At 45.2% G+C, this 17,460-nt stretch overlaps 2 protein-coding genes across 8 annotated transcripts in view; one reads left to right on the top strand and one right to left on the bottom strand.

Annotated features, from left to right (window-relative positions):
• Nucleotides 1–17,460, top strand: part of CYFIP2 (cytoplasmic FMR1 interacting protein 2) — a 164,366-nt gene that overhangs the window by 103,656 nt on the left and 43,250 nt on the right. For all 7 annotated transcript variants that reach the window (XM_064278789.1, XM_064278786.1, XM_064278799.1 and 4 more), the window contains exons 24-26: nucleotides 13,572–13,715; nucleotides 14,869–14,959; nucleotides 16,657–16,787. In XM_064278789.1, coding sequence (XP_064134859.1) covers nucleotides 13,572–13,715; nucleotides 14,869–14,959; nucleotides 16,657–16,787 — 366 coding nt within the window. The remainder of the gene's footprint in view (nucleotides 1–13,571; nucleotides 13,716–14,868; nucleotides 14,960–16,656; nucleotides 16,788–17,460) is intronic.
• Nucleotides 346–2,254, bottom strand: FNDC9 (fibronectin type III domain containing 9). The gene has a single exon (XM_010593487.3). It carries the CDS (start codon nucleotides 1,671–1,673, stop codon nucleotides 993–995), a length of 681 nt encoding a protein of 226 aa, XP_010591789.1. The 5' UTR covers nucleotides 1,674–2,254; the 3' UTR covers nucleotides 346–992.

The following is a 17,460-nucleotide window of genomic DNA, read 5'->3' on the forward strand; positions in this document are numbered from 1 at the left end:
TCTTCTCCAGCATAGCCAATCTGGTCAAGGCAATTATCTCAAATCAAGGGAAGCTTATAAGTGGTTCATAGACTGGAATTAGATAATATTTACTCACAAAGTGAAAAAACACTTCCCTTTTCAATTATCTTTCAAACCTTATGATTATATCAAGGAGAAGGTGAGATTTTGGTGCTAATATCTTTAATACCTGTCCAATATTTGCTTATATCCCTTTTTATCAAAGATAAGAGAGAGCAGGTCTCCAGCCTTGAGCCTTTGGCAGGCAACAGGATCTAAATTGAACTTATTATTACTTGTTTTCATTGTATTTATTCCTATAGATCTTTCCTTCTATTTATATCAGGAGAGTACTGAGTTTTTTATTTATGGAGTAATAATATAAGGCTATCTTTTAAAAACAAGTTCAAGTTTCAAAAATGAGTCACTTTAAAGAAAAATACTGTTAACTGTAAAGATAGTCCAGGATTAAAAAAAAAATATGGAGCTGGGGTACAGAAAGGTGTGTGATTGCCTGGGATTTGGAAAACTCTAGAACAAGGCTTCCTCATACCTTCCCAACATAATCCCCCTACACATCAGAGAAGACTGAACATCCACCAGCAGACTGAAGGTATAGCTCAAAGAGCTCACCTACAACTCAAAAATTTCCTGGAAGTATTGTTTTATTTTGTCATATAAATTTTACTTTTGCCTCCATGGTATATCCATGTTTGTTTTAATGTCAGAATAATGCTTTTAAGTCTAACTGTGCCCCACAATGGGCTCTCCTGAAGGGATGCCACATTTCTCCGTTGGCACACCCTAGGAGTACATATTTTCGAGTTTGAAAAGTTTTGTCATAGGGCATTCACCAAACCAGTTCTTCCCCAAGACATCTGCAGGGAGCTAAATGGGTACTCTATAGACATTTTTTTTTTTTTTTTTTTAACGAAAGACCTACTACGTGCAGGGTTTTAGCTATACGATGCAGGCTGTCTCCTCCCTACCTCTCACTCCGCAAGCGGAGGCAGCCTGGCAGGTTGATCACTCCCCTCCCTGTGTAAGGCATCTATCTCCTCCTCGGGGGCATCCTGGGCAGCTTCCTCTTCCGGTTCAGCGGCAGCTCCAGAGTTCTTGCGCGGCATTTCCACCAGGGGGAGCCCCTGCAGGTCTTCTTCCCCCTGACCAAGAGCTGGCGCCTCTTCCGGCCATCTCACCAGTCCATTGGCTTCCTCCATGTGGCCAGCTCTGTAAGACCACCGAGGCTCGTGGCAGCGAACGCACCAGAACTGGAGGCAGATGAAGGCTAAGACGGCTGTGAAACAGGCCAGCAGGATGGCCATCAGCACCCAAAGGGAGATTTGGGGGTCTACCAGGGAGCTTCCAGAAGCCAGTGGGCTCTTATCCAGAGTGTGGAACATAGTGCAGTAGTGCCTGTAGGGGAAGGTGATCTTCTTGCAGCTGATACACAGAAAGTAGAGAGTAGAAGGAGCCAGATGTTCCAGCACCACGGAGCTGATGGTTCGAGGCACCTTCTCTTCGTGGTGGAAGCTGTAGCGAAGATAGCCAGAGAAGATGCTGTTCCAGTTGGGCCTGTACATAATATGGTAGTAGTCCTCCAGGCAGGGCTCCGAGGACGACCAGGAAATGATGGCTCCCGAATAAGAAACGTTCCCAACCTCGATGTTCATCTCGATTCTGAAACCAGAATCAAAGGGAAGAGTGACATCCCCCTATCTAAGTACTTATTTGTAATGATCATAGCCACCATTTATTTTTTTATAGGGACTAACATGACCCCCAGTTCTACAAACAAATGGAGGCAGAGAAGTTAAATTACTTAGCATATATAGCTAAGAAGTGTTAAATGTCTCATGCCAAAGCTGGTGGCCTTCAGGCCAAAGAAAATTCACCCATATCCCCCAGGTTCATCCCACCCTGGTTCAGATCCTTTAGGTGTAACATTGTTCCAACCCTTAAAAAAAAAAACCAGGAAGAATAAAAGAAGAAATCAGCACCGCAGAGTTCCCACCTGCTCTGTGACATCCAGTCAGGAAGTTCTTTCCCCTAAAATTTCCCTTCTTGATCTGCTTCTGCTCCAAACGATGTTAGCTCAGTTATCTAGAACATTCTGCCCACTACTTTTTCAGCCTCCCAGTCCTGATGCCCATGGTAACAGGAGACTTGCTTCATCACTCATCGGCTGCTGATTTTACCCCAAAACCTCTGCTCGCGTATTGTTTGTTGGTTGGTTTTTTTCAAAGCCGGTGGTACCCAGGATATCGTTTCATAGGTAAAAAGAATCAGCTCCTAAATATTTATTACTACGGGTACTATAAATAATAACAATAACTACCGGTAGTTAGTGAGCAGTTGCTCTGTCCAGGCCATGCTAGCTGCCTGACATGCTGTAATAAATTTCCTTTTTTCTTCTACATACCCGCTGAGGTGGATCCCCATTTTACAAATGAGCAATCTGAGGTCAGTCAGCTAATAAGTGGAACTAAGATTCAAGGCCACTCAACCACTTGACTTCCAGATGGAAGGCTGCTGGGTTTAGCAACTGACCATTATTGCAAAGTGAGGTGGGGATCCTGAGCCCCAGTTCCTGTTTTTCCAGACAATTCAAATGAACCCCCTTCAGATTGCCACCCCTGCCATTTTCAAGCTTTTTAGTTTCCCTTTAATTCTGTCCACTTGAGAGAGAGAGAGTTCTCTTCCACTGAATTTCCCCTGATCTAAAATTAGGGGACCATCATATTCAGCCTATATATGTTTGTGTATAAGTCTCACCTGCTTTGTTTTCCACCCCTCCTTTCTAATATAAAATACAGGTTTCGCTTTAGTGTGCAGTAACATAATAAAAAGCAGTTGCTAGGATTTTAACCTGAATTGGATATGAAGCTGAATTGATTTCTGTTATGAGCTGCCTTTCTCCCCTGCTTCCCTCCCACCTGTTTTTGTGCCCGTATTTCCAGGGGCGCAGTGCAGAAGGGTACACAACATAAAGTAATTTTTCAGTCCCTGTTTTCCTTCTCTAAAAATGACAGTGAATTAAAATGCTCGGGAAGGGGAAGAGCTCTTTTCCATTTGGCTGGAAATTTTTTCCCAGAAAATTACGTAACGAAGAAGACTAGACAGGTACACTCAGTTCCATCCTAGGAAGGTCATTGCAGAGGAGACTGACTCTTTGTGCTCCGTCTTTTGGTCTCTTTGTCTTACACATCCGCCCACCCCACCCCAACACCCTACACATTCCTATAACCACATTTCCAGCCACAACGAAAAACCCTGCCATTGGGAGTAATCAGAAATCACGTTTCTTGTCATGAATCTTTTCTCCTGTTTGCCTCGTACCTGATACTGGCTGGCTCTGCAGACTGAGTTCCCCACAGCAGACATTTTCAATAGCTTTCCGTCAGGATGCTAGCAGCGTCCTTGGTTTTTAGGATGAAATCATTCTTTATTATTTTCTTCTGTTTCTAAATTTCCCTTATTTTGAGCTATTCATGTTATCATACCTGGCCCTTCTCTGAGGCAAGCGTGAAAGAAAAAGGTATTTACATTTCCGAGAAGCGCCATTCATGTCTCTTACCTGATGCTGGCAGTGTATCCGGCTAGAGCTCAGGTTCAGAAGCAGAGTAGACCAAAGCTGAAAGAATGGTGCTTTCTCCCCTCCTCAGCTATGGGCTCTCCGTGATACCTCTCACCACTGTCTGAGTAATCCTACTGTCGCCCCCAGTGCTCACATTATTCATTTCTTCAGATCAGCATCATTCACCATGGCAACCAACAGGCATCTCTATGCACGATGCTCACAGGGACCAGTCTGGAAAAGCTTTTGCCCAGGGAGAGGAGCTGTCACTCTTTTGGCCAAAAAAAAAAAGGCAAACAGTCTCCTGAAAATTAATCCCCAGGATGGTACTGATTCTTCCAGCGCTCCTGCATCTCCTCTTTAATTGGCCAGTATCATTTCTCCCTATTTTCTTGCCCCATCTAGATCCTCTTTGGACAATGTTTTCAAACAGGAAGATGTTCCTGGTTATTCCACAACTAAAACGATAGCTTTCATCCTCATCCCCTCTCACCCCTGCTTCCTACCCCACCTCTTTATCCTTTTCCTTCTTCTGGCCTCCTGTGGCATTACCTACTTATATGGCCTTGGTCAAAGCCCTGTTACTCTGGGCCTCAATTTTATCATCTGTAAAGCATGGGCTAGATCTGGGGACAAATAGAAGGTGTAGGTACTGTCCCTGCTCCATCCCGAACCCACATCAGGCTTGCTCTGCTATCATGGCAGCCTTTCTATTTGGGTTCCAAAACTGCCACAGAGTCCTTTTCAACACACACATCCCAAGCAACTGCTTACCAGTCAATTGGAGTTGACACCAGAAATGGAAACTGTTCACTGTTCCTGGATTGGATTTTTTCCAACGTTCCTTTCCATTCAAGAATCCCGATTTTGCTTTCTTGCCCTATTTTCATGTCCCACAAAAATGTATATGCCTCTGAGATTCCGTTCCCTTCCTGTCACCCCAAATTTTGTGAGAACACACTTGTTCTTGTTGTGACCATACAGGACGGCATAGAACTGCCCCATAGGGTTTCCAAGGCTATAATCTTTATCCCTCAGAGCAGCTGGTGGGTTCAAATTGCTGACTTTTCATTAAGCAGCTGAGCACTTTAACCACTGTACCACAAAGACTTCTAGGAACATGCTACCACCTTTCTATCGAGGAGATCTCAGAGCATGTCTGAAATAGAGGATAAAAAGTTGCTCAGATAGTTTAGACATGAGGTGTTTTATACAATTATATGTTTAAAAAAGTCAGCTTTGCTCTTCTTGGTTCTTAGTATCCAAGGAAATCAACCCATAAAGGTCCTCTTGTGAGTCATGTCAAAAACAATCAAAAAGTTGTTAAGAGTTAGCTGGTGAGTCACAGAACCCTCCCCTGGCCCCAGGCCTCTGTGAGAATGAAGTCACGGACGTCCAGAGTTCCTTTATGAGACTCTTGCCCAGTGGATCTTCTTTGACATTCAGTCTTCCCAGAGGCCTGTCTTAAATCTCTTGTAATGCGCGCAGCACATCTCTTCCAAACGCTCGCGGTGACTCCCTGCAGAGCATAAAAGTGTCCTCTCCACAGAAAGGCCAGTGCAGGTGTTTTGCAGGTACCTTTTGAAAGGGTTATTTTGGGGGGAATTAAAACACCAGAGCTTGGGGGCCTGGAGAGTGGTGAGGTAGAACTCATAACTTTATCCTCAGAAATTGTGGATTTGTTTTAATGTTCCTGGATGACATTTTTAACCATGAGCTTTTTATGTTTGAGGAAATAAGACTTTCAGAGAACCTGAGGCCTAGTGGTCCTCTAGTTTCACTGACCCAGAGAAAAGAAATGGCGTTCCAGAGGCCACAGAACTGATTCCAGGAGTGGAAACCGAGTCCCTGACTCTGAGTCTAGGGCTTGTCCTGCTCCTGTAGGCCATCACTGATCACCAGCAGGACCCAGAGGAGACAGTAGAGCCCTCGGTAAATGAGATAAACTATGGGGGACACCTGCCTTAAGAGGCAGCACCCAGGCAAGCTCACTCCTTCTCCATCATCAGGGAGGGTCCTGCCATAGTATATCCAAGTTGCAGCCTCCTCCACTGTAAGACCAACTGGTTCCCAGTTGGTGGTAAACTACTGCAGAGGAAGTCAGCCAAGCGTAGGGTCCTGATTCACCCTCCTGAACGTGGCAGTGAAGGAAAGACGTGCGATTATTGCTGTGATCCCAAACCTGGATTGGCACATAGAAGGAGGTAATAGTTCAGAGGGCAGGCCCTGAAACCCCAGGCTGGGTTCAAATCCTGGTTGTGTGGCCTTGGACTAATTTTCTCACTTTTCTGTGCCTTGGTTTACTCATCTGTAAAATGGGACTATCAATAATACTTGCCTTACAGTGATGTTGTAGGGTCCCTGGGTAGCACAAATGGTTAAGAACTGGACTGCCAACTAAAAGGTTGAAGGTTCAAAAACCCACCCAGAGGCATCTCAGAAGTGAGGCTTGGCGATCTGCTTCTGAAAGGTCACAGCCTTGAAAACCCTACGGAGCAATTCTTCTCCATACACATGGGATCACCATGAGTTGGAATTGACCAGACGGCAACTAACAATAACAACAGTGGCTGTTGTTATAGTTGGTTGAACCCATGTCTGTAAAGTGTTGGGCTTGGGAATGTTGTTATTGTCATTAGTTGCTGTCAAGTCAGCCCCCAACTCATGGCAGCCTCACGCACAACGGACAAAATGCCACTCCACTAAAACCTGTTCAGCATCATAGCAATGAGTAAGTCTCCACTGACAGACAGATGACGGCTGCACGTGAGGTGCATTGGCTGGAAATCAAACCCAGGTCTCCCACGTGGAAGATGAAAATTCCGCCACTGAACCACCAATGCCTAGAAATGGTTATTATTAAGAAGAAAACGTCAGTGGGTCAGAGCCATTTCCTGAGCTGGTCGGACCTTCATCCAGAGGTTAGAAAGAGCAGGGTTTGCTTTCTACGTTGTATTTCTTTGCCTTTTTTTTTTTTTTTTTTTTCCTCCTTCTTACAGTACTTTTATTGTTTTGTTTTATTTTGAACATACAAGCTTACTGTACAGAATTTAAAGAATATAGAAAAGTTCAAAGAAGGCAGTAAAACTCATGCAACTCAGAGATAACCACTGGGAACATTTTGGTGCATTTTACACGTGTTCTCTCCTTTCATCCACAGTCTCCCATTTTACAAAGGGAGAAACTGAGTCTCAGAGACATTAATTCACTTGACCATTGTCACAAAGCTAAAGAGTAGCAGAGCAGTACTTTAAGCCTGGTCTGTTGTCCTCAAGGGCCTGAGCTCCAAGCCAGCCTCTTGGATGCACTGCTGTTCAGCTTGACTCTTCTATGGGCTGTGGTTCTAAGTCAACAATAGCTCTTTGCCTTATGGCTTCTCCTGGATAGTAGAAATGGGCCTTCCCAGTGCAATGGACTCCAAAATGATGGTGACAGACAAGGAACTGAAAGACCTTGCAGAGAACATCCAGCCACCTGATTGTAGCCAACGGAGATGGGAAAACATGAAGTACATTTGAAGAAATACAGGCAGCAAACGTTTCCTCTTCTGAATGTCCCTGCTCTAGAGTCAGAAGTCCAGAGTCCAAGCACCACTGGTTAATTTAAGAGCTGTGCCACTCAGGGGTGATGTTGAATGTGAAAAACATTTAACAACCAGTCTTGTAATCTAAATTAATATATGAATCAGAACTTTAAAAATATATTCTCTAAATAAAGCGTATGTATATAGTCCATCATTAAACTGCTAACTGAAAGGTTGGTGGTTCGAATCTACCCAGAGGCACCTCCAAAGAAAAGCTTAGAGATCTCCTTCTGAGAAATCAGCCATCGAAAGCCTTATGAAGCACAGTTCTACTTTGACACACATGGGGTCACCGTGAGTCATTCTTGATCCCACGGCAAATGGTTTATCATGAAACTGCCTCCTAAGTGGTATAGCTTGTGATGCAAATTATTTCTGAAATTATCTGACTAATTTCCAAATACTTTTTGGCCTTTAGAAATGGTTGGTGTGATCTTTTTGTTGGACTTGGTTGCTGGTAGCTAAAAGATGCCCCTGTCTGAGCCACAGTTTAGCCTCAGAGAAACTCAGCAAACTCTTGTGATAACTTTCCCGTTAAACTGATAGTCCTTAGGATGCAGGACCCAGTGCTTTGCTGCAGCAAGCTGGGTACACCTTGACCTGGTGCACACGTGGACGCCAGCACTTCTCACATGGCCTCACTGGAGGCGTCTGCACCTCGGCCTCTGACAGCACCACCAGGAGTACCACCTGCTCCACTGCCACTGCAGCCACCACCTCCCTCATGTCCACGTGGTACCAACCCCAGACTTGGCAACAGTCTTTACCTACCACTCCAGAAGGATTTTGTTATTTTAGCATTTATATGGCAGAATATCATCTTGTGTTTCACCCCAGGCAAGTCTCTTCACTTTGCTTGGGCTTCAGCTTCCTCCTTTATTAAATTGGGATAATTGTACCTGGTATGGAAACCCCAGTGGTGCAGTGGTTAAGAGCTATGGCTGCTAACCAAAAGGTCGGCAGTTCTAGTCCACCAGACGCTCCTCAGAAACTCTGTGGGCCAGTTCTACTCTGTCCTATAGGGTTGCTATGAGTTGGAATCGACTGGACGGCAATGGGTTTGGTTTTTACCTGGTAGAGTAGGCTGATAATGGCCCCAAAGATATCAGATCTTAATCCCTGGAACCTGTAAATGTTACCTTATTTGGAAAGAGGGCTTTTGCAGATGTGATTGAATGAAGGATCTTGAGATGGGGAGATCATCCTGGATTATCCAGGTAGGTTCTAAATGCAATCACAAGAGTCTTTATAAGAGAGAGGCAGAGGGAGATTTGACACACACACAGGAGAAGATGATGTGAAGACAGACCAGAGAGATTTGAACATGTTAGCCTTGACGATTAGAGTGATGCAGCCACAAGCCAAGGAATGTCAGCAGTCACGAGAACCTGGAAGAGATAAGGAACAGATTCTCCCCTAGAGCCTTCAGAGGGAGCATGGCCCTGTGGACACATTGATTTCAGCCCAGTGTTGCAGATTTCAGACTTCTGGCTCCAGAACTATGAGTATGAGAGAATAACTTTCTATTGTCTTAAGCCACCAAGTTTGTGGTAGTTTGTTACAGCAGTCACAAGGAACTGATATGCCTGGGCGATTATGAAGGAATTAACATGTGAAAACATTCATAGACAGAGAAGCGTTATACGTGTGTGTCATCATCTGGGTACAAATGATAAAGGGAAGTGGTGCCAGTGATTTCTTTCCAAATATGTTTGCATCTCTCAGTATTATAGGGCTGATTTGATACCCCAGAACTGGAAGGTTTGGTTACTATTCTCCCTCTTACCTTCTCCACAGCATTTTATTCAAGAGATAAGAAAGGAAGGGGCACCATTTCTTGAATTCTGTATAGCAAACTCCCTTGGATCTTTCAATCTCTGAGCTGAGAAGGCCAAGAAGGAGTCCAGAACTAGATGCTGGCGACTCAGCCCTGAAGTTTACCAAAAGTCTAGAAGGGACAGAGGCGTCAGCAGTTTTACCCGTGATCTAGCAGCAGATTTGAACCTGTGACTGGGGATTTACCCATAACGTGGGTTTCACCCTGTGACCTTCCAGACGAGGACAATGTAGCTTTTAGTCATTAGCTCCAGACTTCATTTACAGGCAGTGGTTTTAGAGAGTTGAGATGCAGCTCCCCAGCCTAAATTAGAGGGCTGTGCTTGTGCTTGTGGGCTGACAGTATTCAAATTATTCAAGGAACCTTAGAGAAATTGTAACTAAAACAGGAAAGTCGAAATGGCTTTAATTCCTCTGGGGATCTCTGAAAAGAGCACTTAGACGATTCCAAAAAGCAGAGACGCAAATTGCTTGCAAATTCAGTTTGCCAAATAAATACCCCTCCTTGTTTTGAGTGCCTGGCGGTGTTTACCATCTGGTGATAGAGACCTTACGATTCAGAGTTCCTGTACAGGTACTGCTGTGGTGATCAGGGTCTGCCAGATCAAACTCACTGTGTTTTTTCTCTCCTTAAAATAGTGGTTTTGCTTCTTAACAAAATGAGCCCCACAGTACTAGCTCTAATTCCTGAATTGGGAGTGTGTATTTCTCTAGTGCTCATAAAGTTACCTATTTTATGCAGTGTGGGTTTAAACAAGCTTGATTTGAAGTGAGCCATCCTGAACAGATAAGATACATAATTAGTTTCTAAAGGAAAGCACGCTGGCTTTTAACCTGAGTCAGTTAGCAGGATTTAGGATTTGTTCAGCGTATGAGATTTGTGGCACGTTTCCAATGTCTGTTGCATTCCTGTTTCTCTTTGCCAAACCTCAGAAAATGCCCAGGCTCCCATATTCCCACATTTTCTCAATAGGGCCCAGCCTCCTATTGAGCCAGCAGGTCAGATGGGTGCCCTCAGGGGATGTGTGTGCATGGACTCTTAGCATGTGGGTGCCATTCCTCTTGCATGTGTGTGGTGTGTTTTGGGGGGATGAGGGAGGCGTGGAGGGGAGTTTGGTCACTTAGAAGGAGGATTTGAATTCTGCTCATTTCATGCTGGTCCTTGCTGAGCTTGGGCAATGAACTGAGGCCTAACTGCCAGTCTAGACCAGAATCCAAGACTGATGTACGAACATCAGCAGAAGACCTCCTGAGTGCACTGAGCGGGTCTATAGGGGATTTTTCAAACTCTTGTGTGTGGTAAACAATTCCAAAATGACTCTCCCCTCTGCCTAGAACAGGGGAGGGTTGTTGAACAGTTTTCACCAATTGGAATACATTTTTATTTGTGCTTACCGGGAAGTACTAAGAGAAACCTGGCACCAGAAATTCCTTGGGTGGTGGTGAGGGTTGGGGAGAGGCTGGGAAAGAAAGCTTCCAGGAAGAGTGCAGGGGAGCTGGAGCCTCTGAAGGGAACATGACTGTTCCAACTCCAGCCTCAGGCACCATTCCCTGCTAACAACCCCACACAGTGTTTCTCAGCCTCCACTCGGATGAGGGACTGTACAGTATGACCTTTTGTTGGACAGCTCTCATTTTTCCTAACAGCTTTATTGAGATATAACTCACTTTCCACACAGTTTGCCCATTTAAAGTGGTTATAGTTCAGTGGTTTTTAGTAGTTACTGAATTCAACCGTCATCATAGTTTTAGAACTTTTTGTCATCTCCTGAAAAAGCCCTGTATTCTTTAGCTATCACCTCCCTACGCCCTAATCCCCAGCCCTATGCCAGCTCAAGCTGTGGAGTCAACTCACTGGGGTCCTCTTCAGGATTTCATCCAAGCCATGATTTTGCTTTATAATCTATAGACGTAAATGTTGGAAGTAAATTAGGTTGTCATAGCCCAGTGGGTTTTATTTAGGTATAATTTTATACAGTAAAATGTACAGCTTGCGAGTATCCATATAGTTCCCAGAGTTTTGACAAATGATACATCTGTGTAGCCAACAATCCAATCAAGATGTGGGGCAGTTCCACTACCCTAGAAAGTTCTCTGATGCCACTTTTTAACCAATCTCCCGCTCCTTGTAGAGGTGTCCTGTAGTTGGTTTGGTGTCCACGATACACACGTCATCTCTGGAGAGGGAAAAGAGAACACAGAATGGAGCCGTGATAAGGGTTGGGGACTAGGATGAACTCACTTAGGAGAGTCAATGCCCCTAAAATCCTGAGCCCTAGGCACTTCATTCTCCTAACCCTAGTTCTGGGCCTGTTTGATAATGTAGCCTGTTACTGGGGCGTTGAAATGGATTTGCTCCACGTATAGAAAATAACTGAATAAGCCTGGCCACATGGTTGGCTTAATCAAATTCAGCAATTCATACACTTCTAGGATTTGCTGTGAATACCATGCTTTGGAGTCAGGTATATTCCCCTCCCTACAAAAACCATTCTGCCCCATAACATTTAGAGATCCTTAGTAACTATATGAAACACCTCCCTCTCCCAGGCTCATCCTCTATGTCATATTGTGTTCAGGCAGGGTTTACTGAGTGGCAGCTCCTCAGTGTTAGGTAGATAATTCCACACATTTTCACATTCCAAGCTTCCCAGTATGTAGGCACTGGCTTTCCAAACACGCTATGAGTCAGCCTGGTGAGCGAGTGGGTGTTCTAATTCTTCACAAATCCTTGTCGTTAGAGGGTGTCATAATTGTATTCTTCACGAATCCTTGTTATTAGAGGGTACTATAATTGTGGTAAGGAGCCCTCGTGGCATAGTGGTTAAGTGCTCAGCTGCTAACCGAAAGATTGGCAGTTCCTACCCACCTAGCAGCTCCTCTGGAGAAAGACCTGGCGATCTGTTCCTGTAAAGATCACAGCCTAGAAAACCCTATGGGGAAGTTCTAGCCTGTCACATGGCATTGCTATGAATTGAAAATCAACTCAGTGGCACCCAAGAGCACCGACATAATTTTGATTCTTGTTTTGCAAAGTTTAGGATAGATCGTGGGTAATAAAACATACTTAACTCAAAAACTAGACTGAACATAATTAAATCTTCCCTCCGTGGCTCCAAAGGGTGTTCAGAGTCTTGCAGCCTTCCAGAAGCATCACTGCAGTCCCTAGTTAGGTCACGTAGAACTTCCAGTTAGCCAACTAATCCAGAATACCAGACGTGGTCTTCCCATATTTACACATTCTGTGAACAAAATTTCTACAATTCCAGGTAGAAAAACGACACTCAGAACGCAATTTTGACGTGAAACCTTATCTAAAAACCTGGAGATGGCTTACGTAAGAATTCTTCATTCAAAGTACACTGTTACAGGTGGAGGTTAAGAGTGTGGGCTTTGGAATCAGCCATATCTGGGTTCAGATCAGCGCTCAGTTGCCTATGAACTGTGCGACCTTGAGCAACTACTTACCTTCCAAGCCTCAGTTCCCTTATCTGTGAAATGGGACTGAGAATTGTCCGTATCCCATACGTCTGTTGTGTAGATTAAATGAGTGTGCACACGGAGGGCTTCACATTACAGAGTAAGAGGTGCTCCATAAATGGCAGCCTTTCACAAACACAGTATTAATCGTTGATAACTTTTACGGTCTCAGCAACCAAGTGAGACAGATTAAAAAAAGAAAAAGAGCCCGAACCCGTTGCCATCAAGTTGATTCCAACTCTCAGAGACCAATTTAGGGCCCTATATTTTGGTCATGTATTCTCAGACAGGAAGGGATCTTACAGAAATTCCTCTAAGGTTGTTTAAACATGAAGCCCTAGGATTCCCGAAGGTGTCTCACGGGGTCCAGAGGAAGATGGAGGTGGCCAGCTAGGGGCCAGGGTACTGAGGCCCCAAACGGCTCTGCTTTGTCTGTTTCACATACTTGCTGCCAGGACATCTTTCCTTTGGACTGCCACTTGAAGTGTTTTGAAACCACTGACTTTAACCCTCTCACTTCATAGATGAAGAAACTGAGACTCAAAAAGCTTAAGTGATTTTCCTAGACACTCAGCAGTATCTCCTGACTCCCTGGCCTGTTCCCTTTCCAAGATAGCACCCTGTCATAGGTGGAAGCAATTGAAAGGAAGAAGGAAGATGTTGAATCAGCTATTGAGTTTTCAAATGGCACTTCCAGCCTGTTTCTTGTACCAGAAATGCCTCTAGAGAAAGCAAATCATCTATTTTACCTCCCATCCTCTGGTTCAATCCGTAAAAATTATGGTTGGAAGAGTTGGTTGTGCGCAGACAGTCATAGGTGGCAGGAGTCCCTGTAATAGGGACGTTGCCCAAAAGCCCTTTCTCCTCTTCTGCTAGGGAACCGCTGCTCCACCAAGTGGCCTTTGCCCCATCCTGTGGTCGCTGACCACACCTCCCTCCATGGCCAGTATCTTGTAAACATTCACAGGGGTCCTCAGTGAGAGAGCGCTGATCACTTCAGATTCCTGTTCTATCAGAGAAACATTTCCTGCCAGACCTCACACCAGCGTCTATTCATACTCAGCCACTTACTTTGCCACAACCCGTGTTTTCCAGCCACTCAACATTGCCTACAGCCACATCTACAGCTCCTACAGGAACTTCGTGGGTCCCCCCCACTTCAAGACCATCTGCAGACTCCTGGGCTACCAGGGCATTGCTGTGGTCATGGAAGAACTGCTGAAGATTGTCAAGAGTTTGGTAAGGAGAGGCCTGAATGAGGCCTGGGAGGTGGCCAATTAGGGTCAATATGAGTAAGATTTGCTTTCACTTTTTACCTGGCCTGTCAAAACAAGTCACAGGCACTCCAACTTTGTCTGCAGAAATAACCAGAAAGTCCTTCGCCCTTGTCCCTCGGTTGCTTTGACCTAGCACTCTGTTACATTTCTGTGCACCTTCTGATTTGGGGCTTTGCCTCTTATTTTCTGATCCAGAACCCACTCTTTTTATATGACTACTGAATTCAGGAATCCTGATTTCAGTGTTTAGGGCCTGCTAATGACTGCTCACGCTCCCCTTCTGTGCTACATTGTCCAATCTGAGCACAGTACATCCATGACACGTGTGCTGCTGTCTTTTCCCATACCCATGGCAGACATCTCTAATCAATCACCATGCTTTTCCCCTTGGAATTTCTTGCTAAACCCTGCTATCAACACTGCACTGGCCTGAAGGGAATTCTCTATCCCTTTACCATTCTGCATACGTGAATATGGTTTATGAACCTTCCTTTAATTCCTTGCAACACTACTGAAGCAAGGCTGAAGCATTCAACCAGATCGCCCTGAAGATTTGAGATGACAAAGGGAAATCAACAAAGTAATATATAACCAGGTCAGAAAGAGCAAACAGGATTTACCTGCTAACCCCAGTAATCTGGTAGCAGCTATGTAGAACCATGGATTGTTAGATTGTGCAATTAAATCCAGAGTAAAATAGTTAAATGTGGTGATTGATTAAAGATGTCTGCCTTGGATACAGGAGGGATGAATGTGCTGTGTATTTTCCATGCTTAAATTAGATAACGTGTTTCAGCCTGCACAGCTGCTTGGCCCTGTTTCATTTTTAGCTGTGCGTCTGGATCTCATCTAGCACCCTAACCTCAGGAAAAAACCCGTGCCTAGCAATGTGCCCTGCTTGAAGTCTGTATGCCCAAGAGAGTAATGAGCAGACTTCCTCTTCTGTCTTCTAAAGACCATTTTCCGAGTTTGACAGTATCCACTACCTATGGGAGGGAACTGCTTCCTCTTGTCAGGGAGCAGATCTTATCCATGTCCTAACAGACCCTTAGTCTAGCATTCAGTGTGCAGCAGTAGTGGATGGCCTTACTGTTCTTGTCCTCTTCTTTTGTCAGCTCCAGGGAACCATTCTCCAGTACGTGAAAACACTGATAGAAGTGATGCCCAAGATATGTCGCCTGCCTCGGCATGAGTATGGCTCCCCAGGTTGGTGATGGGAAAGTGGGGGCAGGGGCTGGTGATAGGAAAATAACCCAACCCCACCCATGGCAGCAGTGGCTCTGGCAATCTACCTTGTAGTGTTTGCTTTTCTAACATGCCTGAGAGCTGAGTTCTGCATGAGGAGCCAGAACCCCTGGGTTTGTATCCGCCACATGTGACTGTTGGGAAGCTGGAAGAGGATAGCAAGTGTGGAAGTCTTTAAATAATGAATAAACCTGTTGCCGTCAAGTTTAGTTCAACTCATAGCAGCCCTATAGGACAGAATAGAACTGCCCCATAGAGGTTCCTAGGCTGTAATCTTTACGGAAACAGATTACCACATCTTTTTCCTGTGGAGTGGCTGGTGGGTTCAAACCAGGGCCTCCCAGTGATTCTCCCAGGAAGCAAAACCGGAACAGACCTGAATATTTAAAATTTGGGTAAACCAGAACAGGGAAAATTATGAGCCGAAGCCGTACTAGAAACTTAATCTCCCTCTTAGAAAACAAGGGCAACGTACGCATTGCATAGCAACCACGTCTCTTGCCCGTTGGATTTTCAGCAGGTGCAGAAACTTGGAGCCCTGCTCTGGGACGACAGCCAGCTTCACTGGTTTGATGTGTGTCACTGTCCACAGGTCACATATCAGGCTCCTGAAAGGGCTCACTGCACCTCTTCTGAGTCTCCCATCCAGGACGACTCATAATTTTTCCCATTCCAGTTATTGTTCCGGTTAACTCAGATTTTAAAATTTTGGTCTGTTTTGGTTTTGCTTTGTCAGCCATGACTGAACCAGGGAGAACCCGTTTGAAGCCCTGGTTTGAACCAGCAGTCTTTCAGTTAGCAGCTGAGCGCTTAACCACTGTTTAAGGGCTCCTTCAGATGATGAAAGCAGAGCTTATATGTAAGGGTCCTCATTAGCTCAGCACCTCTAGGAATCCTTCCATTTGCCCATTTGGAGGAGGTTGATACTCTGGGTGGGGGTTCAAAGTGATGTATGTAAGGCGAGTCAGAAAACAGGAGTCTTTGCCACTCAACTTCTGGGGTGAAAGATAATTCTTTCCTTCCCTTAAGGTGAATGGTGTCAGAGGGAAAGATACAGATCGTGAGTTTAGCACATGATGTTTTTTCCAAAACCCAAGATGTCAGGTGCTCGGTCAATGTGATTCATAAGAGGAAGGGGCTGGGCCAGAAGCCCTGGTTCTTAGTCCCAGCTGCCTCACTCACTAGCTGTGTGACCATAGGCAAGACACTTACCTTCTCTGAGCCTCATCTGAAAAATAGGGATGATAGTGCCTAATTAAGGTATTGTTAGGAGTATCAAATCAGATATTACAGATAAACTGCTTAGCACAATATCCAGCACCTATAAATACATGTTACAAATAAATAAACAAATAAATGTCCTATCATTTTTCAGTAATTCAGGTAACTTTTTGGAGGGACTGGGGAAAGATCCAGGACTGCCCCATTTGTGTGTGTGTTTGGTTTGGTTTATCTGCTTTCTTCCAAAAAGGATTTTAGCCAGCTTCCTGAGCTTTTTCTGGTACTGAGCCCTGAAAGAAACCCCCACCCTGGGCCACATACAGAGGGATATATGGTTTGGCTTTTTACCCTCCCAAGTCAGTCTGGGGCCTTTGTCAGTCAGCACTTCCCGTAAACCAGTGTCAGCTTCCTGGTGACTGTTCCCCGTCTTCTCCCAGGGATCCTGGAGTTCTTCCACCACCAGCTGAAGGACATCATTGAGTATGCAGAGCTCAAAACGGATGTGTTCCAGAGTCTGAGGGAGGTGGGCAACGCCATCCTGTTCTGCCTCCTCATAGAGCAAGCTCTGGTGAGTCCTCGAGTGTCTCCAGGCTGGACGGGACCCCTGACCCCAACCAGATCCTGGAGGCCCCTCTTAGCACCCTGCCTGGAGGCTCTGCAGCACAGATTGGTATTCTCCCAGTGGTGGGGCATGCACTACTTTTCCACCTATTGTCAGATAGCTCTGCCCATTAGAGCACTGTGGAAGGAGCACAGGCTCTGGGGCCAGACATACTGGGTTCCCTTCCTGGATCTACCACTCACTAGCTGCAGGACCTTGGCCATCGTCTGAGTCTTAGTTTTGTATGCATCCATTAAACAAACAATGACTCCCTGGCTACCACAGGCCAGGCACTGTCTTGTGTCTGTACAGTCTAGAGGGAGAAACTTGGCATTGAGCAAGCATTTATACAGAAATTGTGCATTTACAATTACAGTGAGTGCTATGTGGGACAACTACAGGGCCCAGTTGGGATCTAAAGCAGTAGAAGCTGGTGTGGTCTTGTGGGTGTGAGGGAGGACTTCCCTGAGGAGATGACACGGAGAATGTGCAGGAATTAGTCTGGTATAGAGCTAGGGGGCTTGGCAGAGTACAGGGTCAGTGGAAAAGAGGAAGACCCTCAACGAGGTGGATTGACACAGTGGCTGCCACAATAAGCTCAAGCTTAACAACGATTGTAAGGATGGCGTAGGACCGGGCA

This window comes from Loxodonta africana, chromosome 2 (genome assembly GCF_030014295.1).
Source record: "Loxodonta africana isolate mLoxAfr1 chromosome 2, mLoxAfr1.hap2, whole genome shotgun sequence".
NCBI classification, from domain to species: domain Eukaryota; kingdom Metazoa; phylum Chordata; class Mammalia; order Proboscidea; family Elephantidae; genus Loxodonta; species Loxodonta africana.